Source organism: Puntigrus tetrazona, chromosome 4 (genome assembly GCF_018831695.1).
Source record: "Puntigrus tetrazona isolate hp1 chromosome 4, ASM1883169v1, whole genome shotgun sequence".
NCBI classification, from domain to species: domain Eukaryota; kingdom Metazoa; phylum Chordata; class Actinopteri; order Cypriniformes; family Cyprinidae; genus Puntigrus; species Puntigrus tetrazona.
Genome location: NC_056702.1, coordinates 7,893,798 through 7,912,999, shown reverse-complemented (window position 1 = coordinate 7,912,999; position 19,202 = coordinate 7,893,798). Strand labels below are relative to the sequence as shown.

The 19,202-nt window shown below is 36.6% G+C and overlaps 1 protein-coding gene across 7 annotated transcripts in view; it reads left to right on the top strand.

The window, feature by feature from the left end:
* The window catches only part of chchd3a (coiled-coil-helix-coiled-coil-helix domain containing 3a), a 55,651-nt gene that overhangs the window by 2,608 nt on the left and 33,841 nt on the right, over nucleotides 1-19,202 (top strand). For 6 of the 7 annotated variants that reach the window (XM_043236859.1, XM_043236858.1, XM_043236857.1 and 3 more), the window contains 2 exons: nucleotides 5,692-5,785; nucleotides 13,207-13,378. In XM_043236859.1, the coding sequence (XP_043092794.1) occupies nucleotides 5,692-5,785; nucleotides 13,207-13,378 (266 nt within the window). Of the gene's footprint in view, nucleotides 1-5,691; nucleotides 5,786-13,206; nucleotides 13,379-13,523; nucleotides 13,978-19,202 lie in introns of those variants that run through there. The other variant, XM_043236860.1, reaches the window with a different exon arrangement.

The following is a 19,202-nucleotide window of genomic DNA, read 5'->3' as shown; positions in this document are numbered from 1 at the left end:
ATATATATATATATATATATATATATATATATATATATATATATAATTTTTTATATTTGAAGTGTCAAAGTGTTTATAGAATGGACTTTCAATAGAGGGACATTTCATTTGTGTTTTAAAGATGAACATACTGTAAATCTTTTGGATTTTTGAACGATGATAGGATTTTTATTTCAGGTATAAGTGTATCACTATAAGTGTATTTTTAATGCGTATATAATTTCTTTTTCCACAAAAAGCTAAACGCATCAGCCGGAAGTGCAAACTTGCTGACATCTGTTTGATTGAGATTTATTTGAAATACCGCTTTATGGATTTTTACAAATCGGACGAACAAATAATATTTAATTTTTCTTCCTAAAAGTTCAGTCCTCTTGATGTTAGGGAGTGGGCCCAGATCCCTCCATATTATGATTCATAGCTTGTGCCTGAGTGCTAATGAAACGATTAATTCTAACTTGTAATAGAGTTAATGAATCAATGCTGTAATTAGGAACTCCACTTAAGCCAGTTCAGCCTCTAAGGTACCTGGAACAGCATCTCCTCCCAGAAGTGTGTTGAGCCGATCACATTTGCAAGCGCTTTGCTTCTCATTAAAAGTAAGACTATGCTCATAGATCTTTCAATCGGAAGTTTAGCTGCAGTTTTGAATGATTATTCTAGAGACGCCTGTTGGGATGCTGCTTTTTATCGGCATCGTCCTCAATTACAGAATTGGTCACATTCGTTTTTGACTGAACTGTGGCTTTGTCCCAAATGATGTCCTTCAGGTGCTCGAATCCATTCTTTAAGTGACGTTTAGTTGAGATATCTGTAACATCTGTTACAGCTACATCTGTAATAGTGAATTTTTTTTACAAATAATGACAAAGAAAGAATAAGTAACACATTGAATTCAATAAATAGCCCACAACGTAATAGTCAGTTTTGCTAATGTAGGCCTGTTACTGTATTTTGGGCCATCAGTATAGCAGAGTGTTTCCTGTTTTGGGTTTGGTGCATTCACTGAAAACATCAGAATGTGTCCTTTTGCTGCAAATTTTAGCACCATCTATGTTTAAAATGGACCCGAAGTGTAGCTGGTCACTGCGTTTCCTCCATGTCTTGACTTTTCTGAGCTGTGAGCTTTCTCGCTTCCACCTCCACATAATTAAGCACATCTAATATGTATTGAAACAGTGGCTCTGAAAAACTGTCAGCTCAAATATGTGTGAAAATTTCTATGTGTGCCCTCCCGGCCCTTAATAGTGGTGTTACCTGCAGAGATGCTGTGAGTCTGTGGGCTGGAGCTGACACTATGAACTGGCTCCAGTTACAGAGAGGGAAAAAGAGACGCCCGCCTGCATCGCACATAACGAGACAGCTCCCTGTTAATGAGACACAGATCTGCTTAATGAGCTCTACCGTAGAGACTCTCATGCACTTTTTTTTCTCTATCTATCTATCTATAACTCCCTACATCTCAATCTGTCTCATGCTTTCTCTCTCCCACGTGTATTTTTTTTTTTTTTTTCTTGCTCGCTCATGCTTCTGTGGTATAATGATGACAGAAACTCTTTTGTGATTTTATATAAATATACATCATTCTATTACATAAATGCTCCCAGAAGGAAATACTTTTTAGAAAGAGTAAACCCTGTAGTTCTTATCCCACCCCTTTTGATACTGGAAAAAAAGTTCCTTTCTAAAACTTTTTATCCTTGTGTTTATATGCATTTATGTTTATATGTGTATAAGTGTATGTGTATATATATATATATATATATATGTATGTGTGTGTGTGTGTGTGTGTGTATGTATGTATATATATTTATTTATTTTGCGTATGATGAACCAAAGTTATTAAATTGTATCTTTTTCTTTTTTTTTCAAACTAGCTGCAGTTTTGTAGTTATCTTTTGCTGGATTAAGATCTGCAATTTACCTTTTTTGTTTTCTTCTGCATTACAAACACAGAAACACACGCACACTTTAACTGTCCGAAGACATCAACAGCCACCAGCAGTCCAGCGGATTATTGTGTTTCTTGAAATATCGGGACAACACTTAGTTAATACATCTGATCTTATTAAAAATGCACATTTATGTGTTATTATGGGTTGCATTTGAGTGTGTTGAACTCTTGATAACCCGATCACAGTATTATATGCGCAGTATTTCACAATGTTTGAACATGCCCTAAATATTAAATGCATATTATACAGTGATGAAGGGGTGAGAGCTAAAAAATGTTACACTTCACAAATAAGGGACACTCTAATGCATGTGTATATTTATAAATACATAGTCAATATACACAGTGCACACTCGTTTATTATGTAAACAAAAACTTGTGATTACCGGTAATCAAGATTATTCTTTTGACAGCACTACTATTAGTTAAGAACTTAATGTCGTTTTCTGTATGTTTTTTTCTTTTTTTATGTTGCGTGTAACATTTGAATGATGCAAAATGGCTTTTAAAGCCTTGTTTACTTAAAAAAAAAAAAATGAATACACAAAAACAGTATCACTCAAATACTTCTGGATTTCGCCATCAGTTCTAGGATAGACAACCAAAGCCTGTTTGTAACAGAACAGAGCAGAATTTTTGATCATAACATTCATTTTAGACAGAATCTGCAGTAATTCTCCCAAAAATTAAAATTGCTGTAATTTGTTCGCTCTCAGATCATTTGACTGCTTTTCGACAAAGTGGTGAACAATTACCAAACAATGCTTACTTAAACTTTGTAGCTATTAAAAATGACCGTACTGAAACATTAAGCCTCAACCAAACTAAATGCGGTGACATTTTCCAATGACTCACTCCTTAAATGTGGTCTCTTCGTCGCAGCTCTTCTTGCCTTAAGAGGCTCGGCTCATCTTCTGAGGTCAAAGGCTGTGACCTTAATGAGGGACATTGATTATGTGCGCCCACGAGTGGAGGTATTAAGAGATGCTGTGGATGATCGAGTCCGTCGCTAAATCACGGCAGAGTCTCTGCTCGTGGTGATTAGACGGTGGTCAAGGTTGATCCTCCTACACGTTCTCAGCGTACCATGAATATTCATACGCAGGGCCCACACACCGTTTTCCATTATGCACTAATTACCTGCACACAAATCCTTCTTTGTCTCAGCCGTACATAAACACACTTTTCTTGCCGTTACATATTAAGTATCTCCTTGAAGATCAGCGACAAGTTCAGAGAGTAAAAAAGAGGGACGCTCTCGCTGCATGCGTTGCACTATAATGAAATGATCTTTTAGCCCCATTTGCATGATGTTTCGTGAAAACTTTCATGAAATTCGTGGCGAAGACGGAAGTGTAGACCGAGGACAAGAAAGATCACCTTGTTTGATATTCCCGGGAGCCTCTTTATGTGTGTGGAAAGATGTTGAGACTCGTTTAAGTTGGATCGTGAGCAATGTGTAATGGTTTAGATTAGCCCCGCCTTCCCCTTCTCTTCTCAGGTCTGGAGATTAATGAAACGTCTTATGAGACATGCAATTTGTCTCTGTCTGTTATCTCCCTCCCGACTGCCCAGGAGCTACTTTTTTAAATATCAGCAGAGAATGAAGGAGGGAGTAAAAGAGAGAGAAATATCTAAAGATGATGAGTTTTTCATCTTTAAGCATTACTCTTCTCACTCAGGATTGACACGGGCACCCAGACGGTTAATGCCGTTCTGGAGTTCTCGGTGACCTCCTGCAAAAACCCCCTGAAGACTCGGATGGTTTTTTTAACATACGAGCTGGTTATCCTTTGAATCCACTGAAATCCTTTTTAAATATTAAAGCCCAGTTTAAATTAATGAATTATGGGAACCTAGAGCATGAATGAATGTGTGACACAGAAGAAAAGTCGTTAGAACTATAGCCTGATAGAAAAGGGGGAAAAAAAAGAACTAGTCCGTGAGGACTATTTTTTGAATATGTTTTGTAATAATAGATGTTGAGCAGGTGCTCCGTGGATCGAATAATTTTTTTTTTTTTATCACATTATATTTACAATGTAATATGATTCTAGCATGCAAAATATCATTCTAAAAATGTAAATGACATTTTCATTTATTGAATTAATTTTATTTAACTATGTGACCTTACTGTAGGTCATTGGTGGAATTTTTACATGTAAATGTATTTCACACAAAAAGTATGATATTATTTTTTAATGAGACCCACATTATTTTGGCCTGTTCCTATGGGTTCTATTCTCTAGTTATCAGTATCAGGCATTGAGAGCTAATATTGGTGGAACCTCTTCTCATCAACATTACAAATTCTCTGTCTTCATCACCATCCTTCCCATTTTCTGCATCTGTGCTTTAAACAGTGTGAGTGAATATGTTGTATATGCTCTGATGATCCTTTGTGTCATGGAACGACTGTAGTCAAAGATTTCAAGTTGTATGCAAGTAAACAATTATATATATATATCTCCATCCTTGCTTTAGTTGTGGTGCCAGTGAAGGATGTCCGTTATCACACCATATCTTTAATTTGATGGTATCTGGAGGGTTTGAGGTTTAGACAGCACCTGCTGCTTGTATCCATTATGCTAGCCTGCTGTTTGATAAATGCCTCGCCAATGTCTGCAATTAATTTAGGTTTCCTCTTCAGCATTGTCACGGCAACAGGAGGATTTCTCATTAGTCTCGAAGAAGGTTGGTGTATGTGATAACTTTAAGTGTTCTCTCCCAACAGGTTTCCTCTCTCGGCTTTACAGTCTCAAATTGTTTCTAAAATGAACATTGTTATGCAACCAAACCATATGGCACCCATGGTGACTGCTCCTTCCAAAACATCACTTTAAACTCATGGCAGCTATTGCTTCTTCCTTTCACATGTTCAGTGTAATTACATTTAAGAGTTGTTAACTATAAGTGTTATTTGCCTGAAATTTTCTTTTAATTTTTTTTTAGCTAAACAATCCATCCCTTAACAAGTTAGTCAATGTTAGTGAATTTAGAAGTAACTGGTTTTAAAGATAATACAATCTTTTGATTTAAGTAAAACCTCTTGGAACCTCAACTTGGATTTGTGACAAGGTTTGAATTGGGCATGTCTTTGAGAACTGATTGCTTTTTTTGTGTTTTGTAGTTTTTTTTAGACTGCATGTTAAATGTTGCAAAATAGATGGAGTGTGTCTCCATCTGCAAAACTCTTGGACTTGGACTTCCTGTCATTGCGTAGCTGGAGTGCTGCAGTACTGCTGCTGTTTTAGACTGGCAGCTAAGAGTTTGTCTATTTTATATCTCCACTGTGCTTTCACGGACAATTAGCCATCCAGATAAAGAACAGGACACACACTGACACGTTTGACTGTGGCGGTGTTGATATCAACACTAAAGTGTATTTTTTTGAAGTGTGTGTTTGAAAGTGATTTTTATAGTCATTGTCAGTGCATAGGCGTATAGGACCCCTGTCCTCTGTATTTCTGTTTCTTTTGCTTTGCCTCATAAGGCAGAGATGTCCTGAGGGCTCAAAAAACCATCCTACCTCACTGTACTCACGTACAAACTTCTTTACAACCAAGTGCAGACGTGCCTCAAAGATACTTCAAGTGTACAATACTACATTAAACTTTGTTACCCACATTTGAAAGCGTTCTTTAAAATGCAACAAAAAAATCAAATGCTCTGGAATAGCCGTATGGCGTATAGGCAGTAGCTCAACATCTAATGTGCATATTTTGTCTTTTGTGTAGTGGATGAGTCTGAACTGAGAAGAAAGATCTCTGAAGAGCTGCAGAAGGGCCTGGAGGAAGAGAGGAGAAAGGCAAAGGAGGAGCTCAACCAGTGGTGACTATCCATGCATACATTTATACTGTTCTTACATACATTATACAAACAGTCACCAAACACCTCAGATGAGTTCCTCCTGTTTGTTATTGGTGTCCCTAAATCACACATATCTCTGTCTGGAGAATTAGTTCACATGAGACTCAGCGAAGAGCTACCATGTTCAAGGCACAGAAAGGTATTAAGGACGTTGTTAAAATAGTCCATATGACCTCAGTGATTCAAACTTATTTTTTTTTTTAGCTACGAGAATACAAAGAAAAACTAAATAAGTAGTTGTATTGCTTTAGGATTTCATCAAATTGTCTTAATTTGGCCTCTGAAGATGAATGAAGGTGTTACGGGTTTGGAATGAGGTTTTTGGGTGAACTATCCCTTTAAGTAGTCAGAAAACACTTTGGCCATGGTGCAAACAATTACCATAAGTGTATGAAATTGTCAGAGGAAATTGTCACTTTTTCAATTAATTTTCGAGTACAGAATTCATTCAAGTAACAATGGATTTTTTTAAATACTTGAAAATTGAAAAAGCTACATTATATCACAGCGTGTTACCTCCTATGTTTTAACATAAGGGCTTTTCATGAACTTTTGCCACAGCTTGGGTCAAATTTATGAGTTGAGGTACAGACTCGTGTTTAATTCAGAAAAAACACAGAGAAGCTGTGTGCCTTAATGAGATTTTTGTCTCATCAACAGTCAAACTGGGACACAGACCTGTCAGTGCTTTGTCTGGATCCACTTGCCTCCTTTCCTGGGCACATCACGCTCACTTTTTCCCTATTTCTTTCTTTTTTTGTGAAAGCAATTAATCATGCATGAAAGTGTGGGAGCGGGAGTCAGGGTGGAGTTAATTTCTTCATATGTGATGATCTATTAGCTTCCACCGGTGAGGGCTTAGTCTTTCCATTTTTGTCCTGTTTTCTGTCTTCAAGTAGGTGGCTGTACCGTGACGTTCATTTGGCCTTTAATATCTCCGCATCATGTACGGTCATCATTTTCCAAACCTTTTAGTTGAACCGCCACACTTTACTCATATAAAGTGCAAGTTCTTTAAGTACTCACTCCATTTTATTCATCTAAGGCTTGTGATGGATGTGTCAGCGTTGAGTTTCACGTTCTTGTCATCCCGAGTACCTCTTACACTGTTATTCTCAACAAGGCCAACACTCTGACCTGCAGAAATTGCTATTGACAGGAAGTTTATTTTCTGTCGGCCATAAAAGTAAATTTAAGGGCAGGGTGTGTTGTTTTACAGCATTGTTGTTGAGGCAACTGAGGCAAAGTGCTCCATCCCATCGCCCCGGCAGCACCATTAAGGGAAAGTAGGGGCTTTATTGACCATGATGTCATGCTTGGAAAGACAGAATCAATATTGTCCTTAATGTTGTCTTCCATTTAGCTTTCTCCAACTCCCATTTCTTCTTTCATTCCTTTTTCTGTCTTCTCTAGAATGTGTTGTGTTTTAAAAGTCCCCTTATGAGATCGTAGGATTGAATTGAATGTAATTAGCCTCTGGCTTTGGGTTTGAAGACCTTATAGCGCCAATCTTCAACCTTACCTTCAGGTGGACCATAGTTTGTGTGCTTTCGTATTTTTTAGTTTATATTTTATTTCAGAACTTAATTAAGATTTGTTTTATTTCATGAAACGTTCTTGGCTCTCAGGTGAGCTGTTCCAAAATGACAGTAAAAAAACATGCACAGATCGGCATGCGGTGTTCAGATGCCATTAGAGGAACAGAATTCCTGAGCTGAATGTAGTGGTAGATTTGCCAGACACTGCCAACTTAATTTAGCAGTGACCTTTAATCCAGCTGGCTTCAGGGAGGTGGGCGGTTCATTGAAGACGCATATAAAGTGTGATATATGTACAGTACCCATTCCTCTTAATTTCTGCTTTAATTCTTTATAGCTCCTTCGCTAGTGTGTATGCTTATCTGTTTGGCTTTTGGATAGGGTAGGGTCAGTAGTGGTGCCCTTACAAGACGGTGGCATTTCTGATTAACCGTATACACGTTCTTACACACATCAGTATCCATTTGCTTAAACTTAGTTCTGAAAGTATAAATGATGGAGGAACGCATTTATCGGGCAGTATCTGTTGTGTATTGCTAGAAGTGTGCTTCATGATGCAAAATGTATTTTTTGTGTGTGTGTGTGTGTGTGGAACAGTTTGTTTTTGTTTGAGAGTGTGAAAATATGCTAAACATAAGAGGTTAAGTATCAGAAAACTACATATTTTCAAAATTGTTTAGTGGGCGGGTTGCCTGAACGACTGCAGCTATAGATGGAGCGGAAAAGAACGTAGGGGTCTCGAGTTGTGTTTTTTAAAAGTTAAACTGTTTCTTAAGTTTTTAAAAATGCAGCACATAGGGTGCAAGATGCTTAGAAAAACAGTGTGCATTGTGACTTAACAGCCAGGTCTGCCTGTCTGTCTCTCTGTCTCTCTGTCTGTCTGCCTGTCTGCCTGCCTTTCTGCCTGTCTGCCTTTCTGCCTTTCTGCCTTTCTGCCTGTCTGCCTGTCTGTCGCTGTAGCAGTCAGTGGATATAGCTGTATAAGGGATAAATGTAGATTAAACCTCTCAGAGAGGTTCTTTTTTCGTTTTCTAGCTTTTATAAACTGAAAATGAACAAATCTATATAAAATCTAGATGAGTTCAGTATGAAATGTTTGCTCAAAATTGCTTGTTTATGTGTGTGTGGGTAAACAGCAGAAGGTGTGTGTGTGTGTTTCCTGCAGAGGCCTGTGTGTATGAGCTTCTTTGCGGCCCTTTCTAATGAGAGATTTGCGGCAGGCACTGAAGCAGAACCGTTCTGCAGATCAAAAGCGCAGACTGGGCTTGGCTGACCTGCACAATGCTGCATCAGCAGAAAGACTCTCATCCACACGGAGACTCGCTGAAGATTACACGCAGTCCTCAGGGACACAGACAGATAGAAGGGGGCATCTTAGGGCACGAACCCATTCTCACCACCCCTGACCTCACCTCAAACAACTGCCTCTGCTCATTACTTCTATCTTGCTTGCTTTATGGTTGTATGTATGTATGTATGTTTTATTTATCAATTTTTTTTTTTAATTTAGTCACAATTTATCTAGTTTATTGAATGATTTGTATGTAGCCATTCATTATTTCAGTTATTTAGACATTTATATATTCGTATTTATTTTAGACATATGTATTTGTTTTAAAGATATTTATATATTTAGCTATTTACTTGTTTTAATGATTCACTTATTTAACTATATACATAATTATTTAGCCATGTATTTTAGACATTTATTCATTAAGATATCATTTTTTCTTTTTAGGTATTTGTTTAACTATTATTAGTTTTTTTAGATTTGTATTTCTTTCAGTAGTTATTTATTTAATTAACTATGTTAATTATTTATTAAACTATTGAGATAATCATTTATTTATATAACCAGGGAGTGCAAGTTTTTATTTTATTCATTTATATAACCAGGGAGTGCAAGTTTTATTTACTTACTTTTCTCAAAAGTATATTTTAAGTCTATTGTAACTGCAGTAAAATGTTGGTGAACTTCAGAACCCGATCAGTTCGATTTTTGAAATGTCAATATTATAAGTGAACATTTTATTAGTGACTGTTCCTTATGTAAAGCTATTGTAATGACCTGGAATATAGCACATATAGACCACTTTTATGGTGATTTTTAGTTATTATGGAGCCCTCATATTGAAAAGACTGGCCAAAGATATCCTTCAAAAATTGCCTTTTTGTGTTTCACAGAAGAAAGAAAGTCCTAGCATGAATTTGAGCGCCTGATGATAGAATTTTCATTTTTGGCGGAACTATCCCTTTAACATATGCATATTAATATATGCAGTAGTGCATGCATGAGGATACAGGCCCACATGTTAAATTCACTCATTGTCACAATCCAGCCTGGAGCTCCTGCACACTATCATTTCACAGCTGAAATGCAGGCGTATGTTTCCTCTCCCCAGAGGCATGCTGGGTGCTTGTGTGTTTATTTTCATTTGATCCATGTCACTGTGTGACTTAATCACCCTTTGCTTTATTTATTCCTCGCTTTTCTTCAGAACGAGTAGCTTTTCATATCCGTTGAAAGTGTTCTAACAATAATCGTAATTTTACAAAAAGTTCCTGTACTGGATCCATCCGAATCCACGGCTGAAGCTCCACTGCTGGCCAAGACAAATTATGTAATTAAAGCTGCAGGCGCGCGGCTTTACGTTTATTCATTATTTGACAATTACGGCATCATCAACCGCCAAGTGAGAACCGTAAAGGAACAACCACGCGACCAGCAGCCAGGGAGGGGGGCGCAGGAGGGTCATGAAATATTCAAACCCTGCATTCTTGCACATTATTTTGCTTCATTAATAATGCATGGCTCCTTTAAATGCTATCGCAGAGGGAAACATTCTATAACTTTTGTACAGGCGTGTCAGAATTCGTTTTGTCTGGAATAAGCGGTGTATTAAATTGCGGGAGAGAGCCAGCAGATGGTGGGATAGCGGAGGGCAGGTGTACGGAGGTATGCGGCTTTAAAAAATGGTAAATTATACTGGTCCCTTACGTACCAAGGCAAGTCTCTGTACAGCTGTTGATATTCAGACCTGTTCTGAGATGAGACTCGAGACGGCATGGATACCTTGTTACATTAAATAGCCATAGGACTGTGAAGGATAGCCGGATAGTTCAGGTACTGTCCTGCTGACATTATCAAAGCATAGTTTATTTATTGCGATGGAGAGAGTGAGATAGGTTCCTGAAATATAGCTTGAATTATTTAGAAACTTTTTGCTGTGCCGTTGTTTGATTTTAAGGTCATGTTTTGTGAATGGTCCATTTCATTGGAAGCCGCTCAGTATTTGAGAGTTTAAAGGGCGGTACAACTCATTACCTTCAGCCTTGATTAACAAATCTTTGTCTGTGTTATTCTCTTCTTGTCATGAAATAATGATATTGCTAAAGAAAGAGTAGGATTTTCGTGTGCTTTAAATATAATGCACACTGACTTCACAAAGTTTTCATCAAAAGCATATTTGAACGCTTTCCACATATAAACAGTGATTAATTTGCGCATATTTAGATGTTACTAGATGCATTTAGGAAGGATATTGTAGTGTTATTTTGAAAGTATGGTGATTTGTGGTGCACATAGATATTATAATCGCTGCATATTCGTTTTTTGGCGCTTGTTTTTTGAGTTGAACATAATGGCCTGTGTTTTTTGTGCCCTGGAAACGACACTATTGTGCTCACTTGACGCTTTTGGCCTATTTTTAGTCCTGGAAGATGGCGTAAACACACAATACCAGAGAGGGAAGTAATGATGGATGTGTTGTGCTGATATGTGTCCAGTTCAGTAGACTGAAACTGGACATGGCTAGAGTCGCTCACACTTTTCTCAGGAGAACAGAATGCTCAATGATGTGTGTGCTCACAAACACAGGAACACAACAGGACGACACCAACTATTCATTTTTATTTATGTCTTTGCTCATTCTTGTTTGGTTGCAAGTCAAATCATCAATGCTAAACTAACACATTAATCATAAATCAGAGTCTGCTGTTGCTGCTGTGGGTAAAAAGATAAAGAGAACATCAAAATGCAGAAAGACACCAATAAATAAACCAGAGAGAGAAAATTATAATCTCATCATCTTTTATTCTAATTAGTATTATTATTAATATTGTTATTATTTTGGCATTCATCAAAACTTATAAATGAGGTAAATGGGTTGAATAATAAAAAAGAGAAACTGAAGTTTATTATTATCAAATTAATCATGAATTGTCTATCACAAAAAAGCTAAATATTAAATTAGATTTTTTTTTTTTAAATCTCTATTTAGACAGATTTTTTTTAAGATATTATATATAAAATACATTATTTAGTGTTCTTTTTAGGTTGATCATCAATATTTTCTGAAGATTAAGCACTTTCGCTTTCTGTGTGTATATGTTTTGGGGTTTTATTTTATTGTTGGTTTTGATGCATTGTGTTCCCTCAGTATTTTTGTATTTTTATATATTTTTGTACAATTTTGTATGTTTGTATTGCTCAAACTTTTTTATTGAACTTTGAGCATGCATTCTGAAATCGCACACACTTGTTTGTGTTTGTTTCGGCAGCGTTATAATTATACCCTCCCTATTGCCCTTTTCGGCTTCTTTGGTTTCTTTTTTTACGTGACTGCTGTTTGATTGAAAACACAGCATACAGATTACAGTTTGTATCTTGCCGGAGTTTACTTTACAAATCAAACCTCCTGCTTGATGGTGCAGCTGAGGTTGCTAGGCAACTGTGAGAGCCGGGTGACAGCTCATAAAGTCTCTCAACATTCCAGCTCAAAATTCCAAATAGCTCCACAGGATTATCTCAAAAACATCAAAGAATTATTACCACCACACACCTATTAGAAACTTCAAATGAGGCAACATATTCAAAATCTCATTTGAGATATGAGCTTTTTTTTTTTTTTTTTCCTCTTTGAGGCTGGTGGGGTTTTTTTTTTTTTTTTTTTTTAAATAACCGTATTCTTCCCAAACCGTGATTCAAGGCATTTGAGATGTGTGGCCTAGTACAGAAAAACTTTCTTAATCTTATTTTTGAGATTTGTACAAACCAAGTTACGTTTTCACTTAAAAAGTTTAATCTAGAGAAATTAATCTCACTCATTTATTTAAAAAGTTTAATATTAAAATGAATATTAACTAATTAAAGCTGAACAGTGACATGTAGCCTTCAATTTTTTTTAATTACATTATTGGCATAGTCTTCAGTGCATGATTATTAGACATAATGCATTAATAGTGATTCAGTGCAGTCTGAGTTTGACTGGGATGCAGGCCTGCAATTAAAATTAGCTGTATGGTTTTTCTTTTTTTTTTTTTTTTTTTTTTTCAGGCTAATGTTCATTTTTGATTGTAGAAGGCTTATTAAAGCTCTTAAAATGATCCAGCCAAGAACATTGAGTGCTTTTTCTTTTTTTGTAACAATATTGTTGTTTAATTTATTGTTAGCAAAAAAAAAACAGACAGTGGCAGCTCTATTAGACTGCATTTACACTTAACGCCTAATGATCCAATGTTTGTACTGTTTTTGCTGGTTTTGTCCTGACAGTTTGGATATAATTATCTGTGTTTGAATTAATGCAGAGTTTTGACCGTTCAACCTTCATTCAGAAACAGCCATGTTTGAATTCTGGAAGATTAGTTTCACAAATTTAACTTAACGTAACTAACTTAAATATAAAATAATATTTGAAGTACTGGAAGTTTTGGTATTCCCAATGTTTTAGATGTTGTCAAACAAATGACTTCATTTTAAATACATTAGCTGTAGAATGCTTTGAATGGCGTTAATGTTGACCAAAGGTCTGAAGTTTTCTGTATTCTGTTCTGCTTTACATTTAGGCTGGAAAAGGAAAAGTCCCAGGCTCATGTTGAGGCCCAGGCAGAAGCCCAAGCCCAGGTGAAAGACGAGGTGAGCAGGATCCTTGCATTGGAGAAAGAGCAGAGCATCCAGAAAGCCATACTGAGAGAAAAAATCAGCGCTGAGGATGAAAGACTGCAAGCTCAGATATATGTGAGTACATTTTCAAATACACAACTGCATGAGTTTGTCTGTGTTGTAAACAGCTAAGCACTTAGGCTTTGTTCACATGAATTAGATTTCTAAATCTTTAGGTCTATACCACAAATGATGAAATATGATTTCTTTGTTTAAACAGTGATGTCAATATCCGGTCCATCTACATTGGTTGCTGTATTGATGATTCAAGTGCCAAGTGACATAAGAGAGCAACAGTAATGTCATATAGTTGTTTTGCTGTTCAGTCTACAAAAGGCATTTGAGTCAGCCATGCCAAAAAATGTAGATACATTTAATGTCATTTAATGTAAATTTAGCTTGGCCACTGATTTTCATCCTGGCACCGAGAGCAATGTGTTTTTGATCATGTTTGCTTTATTTCACACTGCATTGACAATATAGCAGCCTCTAGAAAGTCATTCTTCCCAAGTAAGCAAACAGACATTAAAGTCAGATCACTACAGTATGGAGATGAATTACTAAATTCATTCAATCCCATAATTCCAGAAGATAGAATTTTTAAAGTACTTTTCAGAAACTTTTCATTTTTAAAAAATGTATACCCTAGAACTTGTTTGTTAGTTTTTCAAGACTTTTCTACATATTTCCGATCTCTCACATGTCCATGCATTTAATGTTTATGAGAATCCTGGTTCATAATAATGACAGTTGTCATAAACAAATTAAAACAAGATACGGAAGTGTTAGCTTTTTATCGGTTCTAGCTTATATTAAAGCTTATCTGTCTTATTTTAGTGTATCGTGATTTACTTACAGAAGAGGGCAGTGTGAACATTTATCAAAACATCTCCTTTTGTGTTCATTTGATATGAGGTGGAGTAAATGATGAAAATTCATTCTGAGTGAACTGTTCCTTTAAAACATACTCTGAGTGCCATCTTTTCTGCCTGAACTGGGCAGCTGTAATCAGGTTGTGACTTGGTCGTGACCTTATTCCACTTATCTAACTCATTCACGCACAAAAAATCGTTACGTGTTACACATGCATAGAGAAAAGTGCATGAACACCTTTATTGATGAACTTTAAATCTTCTGTGCCAATCCAAAAGGAATAAAAGTGTGCACACATGCCAGAGTAAGGTCATTTTATTTGCAGGCGGCTAAATTGCCCTTGTAAACACATTGTAAGACGAGGGGCCCCTCCATTGGTTTTGACAGGGCACAGATTATTTGAGCATGAAGTAAAAAAAAAAAGAGGTTCCCCGGAGAACTGGAGCTGTTTACAAACGTATGGTATTGATTACATAGCTCATTTCACACCGTCATCTCTGTAATAGAAAAATGAATCATTTTTGGGATGAGGGTGAGATGTGCTGTAATTCACGGCTGGAAGGAAGGTGTGTGTGTGTGTGTGTGTGAGAGAGAGAGAGAGAGAGAATTGGGAAAGCGTTATTGGGAACGATGGGTAAATCTAAACAATGTGAGGAGGGGGCGGCTTGGGGTGCTTTGTGTGCAGAAATGTTTTTCATTTCAGCATTTGCTCTTTGAAAGACTTTAGACCACGTCTAGATTTTAAACAGACAAACTGTAGCTGAAATAAACACAGATATGGATCCCAGCAGAACAAAGAAACAATCCATTCTAATTCAATCCCTACCCACTGCAATACAGCATAATACACACGAAATCGCCAGCAGTTGTGACTCAGACCAATAATGAAGCATACTCGAGTAACAAATTGCTGGTTTATGAGTGTTACTCAATATTATGGGTTTATCAAGAGTCAGACTGTCAGATGTGGAAGCTCTGCTGCGTCCTTCAGCTCATTGTGAGGTTAATATCTTACTATCTGTCCGTCTGTCAGATATGGATTACACATTATTTTGCGTTTAATGAATGAATTCATGTGATTTTTAATTCAAAATATTATATAATTAATTATTTACTTATCAGTTTACAAGACATCAAACGGAATAGAATGACAGCGCTTGAATGATCTTTTAGTTTTTAGAATAATTAAAATGTCACGTATCTAGTTTGTAGGCTGATAGTTGGAGTTTTAATATGATATTAAAGGAGCAGTTCACCCAAAAATGAAAATTGTCATCATTTACTCACCATCAAATAGCTCCAAATCTGTATGAATTTCTTTGTTTGGCAAACACAAACTAAGATATTTTGAAGATGGTTTGTAACCAGGCTGTTTTGGGTCACCATTGACTTCCATAGTAGGAAAAATAAATACTATGGAAGTCAGTGGTGAGACAAAACAGCCTGGTTACAGACTTTCTCAATTTAAATGAATTTTAATTTTTGGGTGAATTATTCCATTAAAATTCTAGTTTATAAGACTTCTGCTGCTGCTTACCCAGACAACCATGCTCTAATATTAAACAAATATTGCTAATAGATTATCCAGGCAACCTATGGTTACATTCATATCAGTCAGATTTTTTTCCTGTGAAAACCAATGTTTCTTGACCAAACTAAGCTTAATTGCGGACCATTGTGGATATTCAGTCTGACTATGCAAGACTTCTTAGGATCTGTAAAGTGTTGCACATTAACCGTTGAAGTCAGTGGAGGGTCGATCATATATTGTGATTTTTATTTATTTATTTTTTTAATTGTGTGACTTTTTGTGTTTTGCACGTTTCACTGCTCGTCAAGCATTCAGGAAATGGGCATGTAGGTGTAAATAAATATGGATCAATAAGAAGAGCTAGACATGTCTTGGGATATCTTATCCGTTCAGTAAGAAATGAACACATAGACACATTCTCTCACACACACATTCGCGCACACACACATACATGGTGGAAAATTAGTTGGACAGGTTCTTGTCTTTTTCTCTTAACAGAAAATTTTCACTCACAGACATCATCACACACATTTCATCCCTCTCAATTTTGAGTTCTTCTTTGAGCGGAGCTTCTTTAATAGAATTTGAAGGGTTATCGCCAGATTCATGCCGCTTTTTCTCATGTAATCATCTTTTCTGACAGTGCTATCATAAAACTCTTTTCTTTTTATTTCTTTTTTCTCCTTGAAATGATTTTTTCCTTGTGGAAGGCTGAAGACTTACCTGCCACACTTTCATTGTAATCTCTCGGTTTTCAACTGCAAATGGGAATTTCTCGGCCTTCGCACTTGTTGTTTTTCCCATCTGACTATTTTTGTTTTCACGCTACAGCTAGATGTCTTTTGCTCAGCAGCATGTGTAGGTCAATCATTTTTGCATGTAAACGACCTCATTGCTGAATTAAAAAATTGATTCCCACATCAGCAAAGTGAGAATATGTTTAATAAACATGACACATGCGCAATATATAGTGAGTTGATCAATACGTTATTCTTTTATCACAAAGTAATGTTCAACCTGTTAGTAATTGGAAATTGAAATGAGTTTAAATTGCCTCCAAAACATCAATAAGTGTTTGAAAGTCCTTGCTGGGGTAGTACATGGTTCTGCTGCTCTCAGCACACTTTGAATAGATGGACCTTTCAAAGATGATTTGTTAAGTCCTTTGTCCTAGCTCCTTCCTCTGAGCGCCTTTCTGCCTGACTGCAAGGCGTTCAATCATTAAACATCAATCAGGCTTTTGAAATGCGTTCTTACTCCGAGTAAGAGCCGCAGTGCCACACTTCAGGGTTTCTGCAGTTTGCTTTACAAATGCATTAGCCAGGCGGTGTACACGCTCACTCATGGGACATTTACACGGGCCACTGGGTTCTTGCGGTATTAGTCGTGTTCTCTTGGGTTCGAGCCGTCTAAGCAGAGAGAGGTCGTATGGACGGCAGGATCTCCTCGACTGTGTCTTTAGAACTCTGTTTTTCCCTAAACATCTTGATGGTTTGATTTTGAATCTTAATTGCAATTTGTATTTAAATGTGGACGGAGAAAAAAAAAATCGATATCTGTGTGTCTTTATGTATGTTTGTATATTTGTCTTGAATTTACAGTGTTTTGTATAATTACATAGTTTACTTATACACTACGTTTCTTATGTTTACCATGGCTAAAAGTATTATGTCTTAATATTTTACAATATTACTGTTTTAAAATGAAAATAACTCTCTAAGAAAACAGCATTTATTTGAAATTAATATTTTGTAATTTTTTTTGTGAAATTATTTCTATTTATTTATTGCCACTTTTCCTCAAATAAATGAAGTGAGAAGTCTTAATATTTTTGTACTCTTTTATATGTATATAAAAGCGTTACTGCTGTTACTTTCATATTCGTAATTGACTAAACTCTGTTTTAGAAACAAATCTAATGCTAAAGTCTATTGGAAACTTAATTGTGTATGCAGTCATCACAAAGTTGTGTAATTTTACTCAAGACAGGGTTTTAAAGATGTATTTTTGGCAACCAAATAAATACCAAATTTCCAGGACTGGCTTCTCAGAGACGACTGGAGTCTAATTCCTGAGAAACACAGCTTGTATTTCAAAGGTTGCGAACTATTAAGCTGACCAGTGCTGCTCTATGAGCATTTTATTTTTCCTCTCCTCGTTCAAGGAGATATCGATCCCACTCTCATCAGAATTCACACCATGCTCCGGTCTTCAGCCGCTGTTTGTCACGTACAATAGCTGAGTGCTGAGTGCTAGCGCCGGCTGCATTCTCCGGGAACAGACTTCGCACGCCCAAATTAGCCTCTCCAATTATCTCACCCAAGCCAAGAGCTCTAAGGTCGCTGTCCTTCTTCTCAAACAGAGCACTGACTCTACCTGAAACCATGAATCATTTTCCTCCAAGCCCACCAGCTTAGTAACAAATCTCTGTTTTCTTCAACCGAAAGACCCTGACTTTTGCTAGCTTTTAAAAGTGCTTGTAGTGTACACTTATGCGGTAAGCCATCTTGTTTTTTACTTCTGGATTTTTGTTAGTCAGCTTGTTTGGCGGACGCAAGAATGAATGTTATTTGACACTTATAATCGCTTGCGTTTTCTTCGACTTTCAACAAGAGTGTCATTTTCCCATAGACCTGTTGATTATATCGAACTTGCTCATTTTAGGTGCATTGCAATGACATTTAATGATTTCCAAGTTTTCGTGGATGTCTTCGACCATACATGCTGTCACCGATTCTAGACATTAATAAACTCGTCAAGTCTGGTAGTGTTTGGGTTTCACTGACTCTGGCCCTCCAGCGATCTTTCAGGACAGCCAATCAATCACAACGCATATCATTTCATTCAGACACTGGCAAACCCTGGGGCAAACATTTCAATCAAACGCATAGTCATCAATCTCCAACCCAGTGACCGATGCAACTTATTTCGATGGCTGGCGACATGATTTGTTGAGACAAAAGAACAGACGGTCTTGCAAAAGCTCCTGAAATGTGTGCCTAAGAACGAATAAAATCCCTGACATTTTCTCACCCTGCAAATCACCAGGGATCACCCGAAAGCGTTTATCTGTTTGTGCAAAGCTCTCGTCTCTCAAACATCGTGCCAAAATATTCATCGCTTGTTTAGCACTTAACTAATGCTTAAGCCACAGTAAAAACAATTATCATTTCAAAGAAAGAAATAAAATTTGTTTGTGCTCTCAGTATATGTTCCTTTTTACAATGAACTTAATGGTTTGAATACTTTTTGAATGGTTCCATTCACTATTAATCATTATACATTTATTCATTTTATTGATTTTTTCTAATACATTTTTAGACTCCTGAATTGAGTCTTCATTTCTTGTTCTCGATTTTAATAATTTATGTAACTGCACTTTTAGCGAAACTGTATTACTTCAATATCAGCTTGAACTATGGCTGAACTTTTTTTTTTTTAAAGCTTTCCCCCTTCTGATCTCAAATCGAGTTTTCTGCTTCTACAATCAGCTCT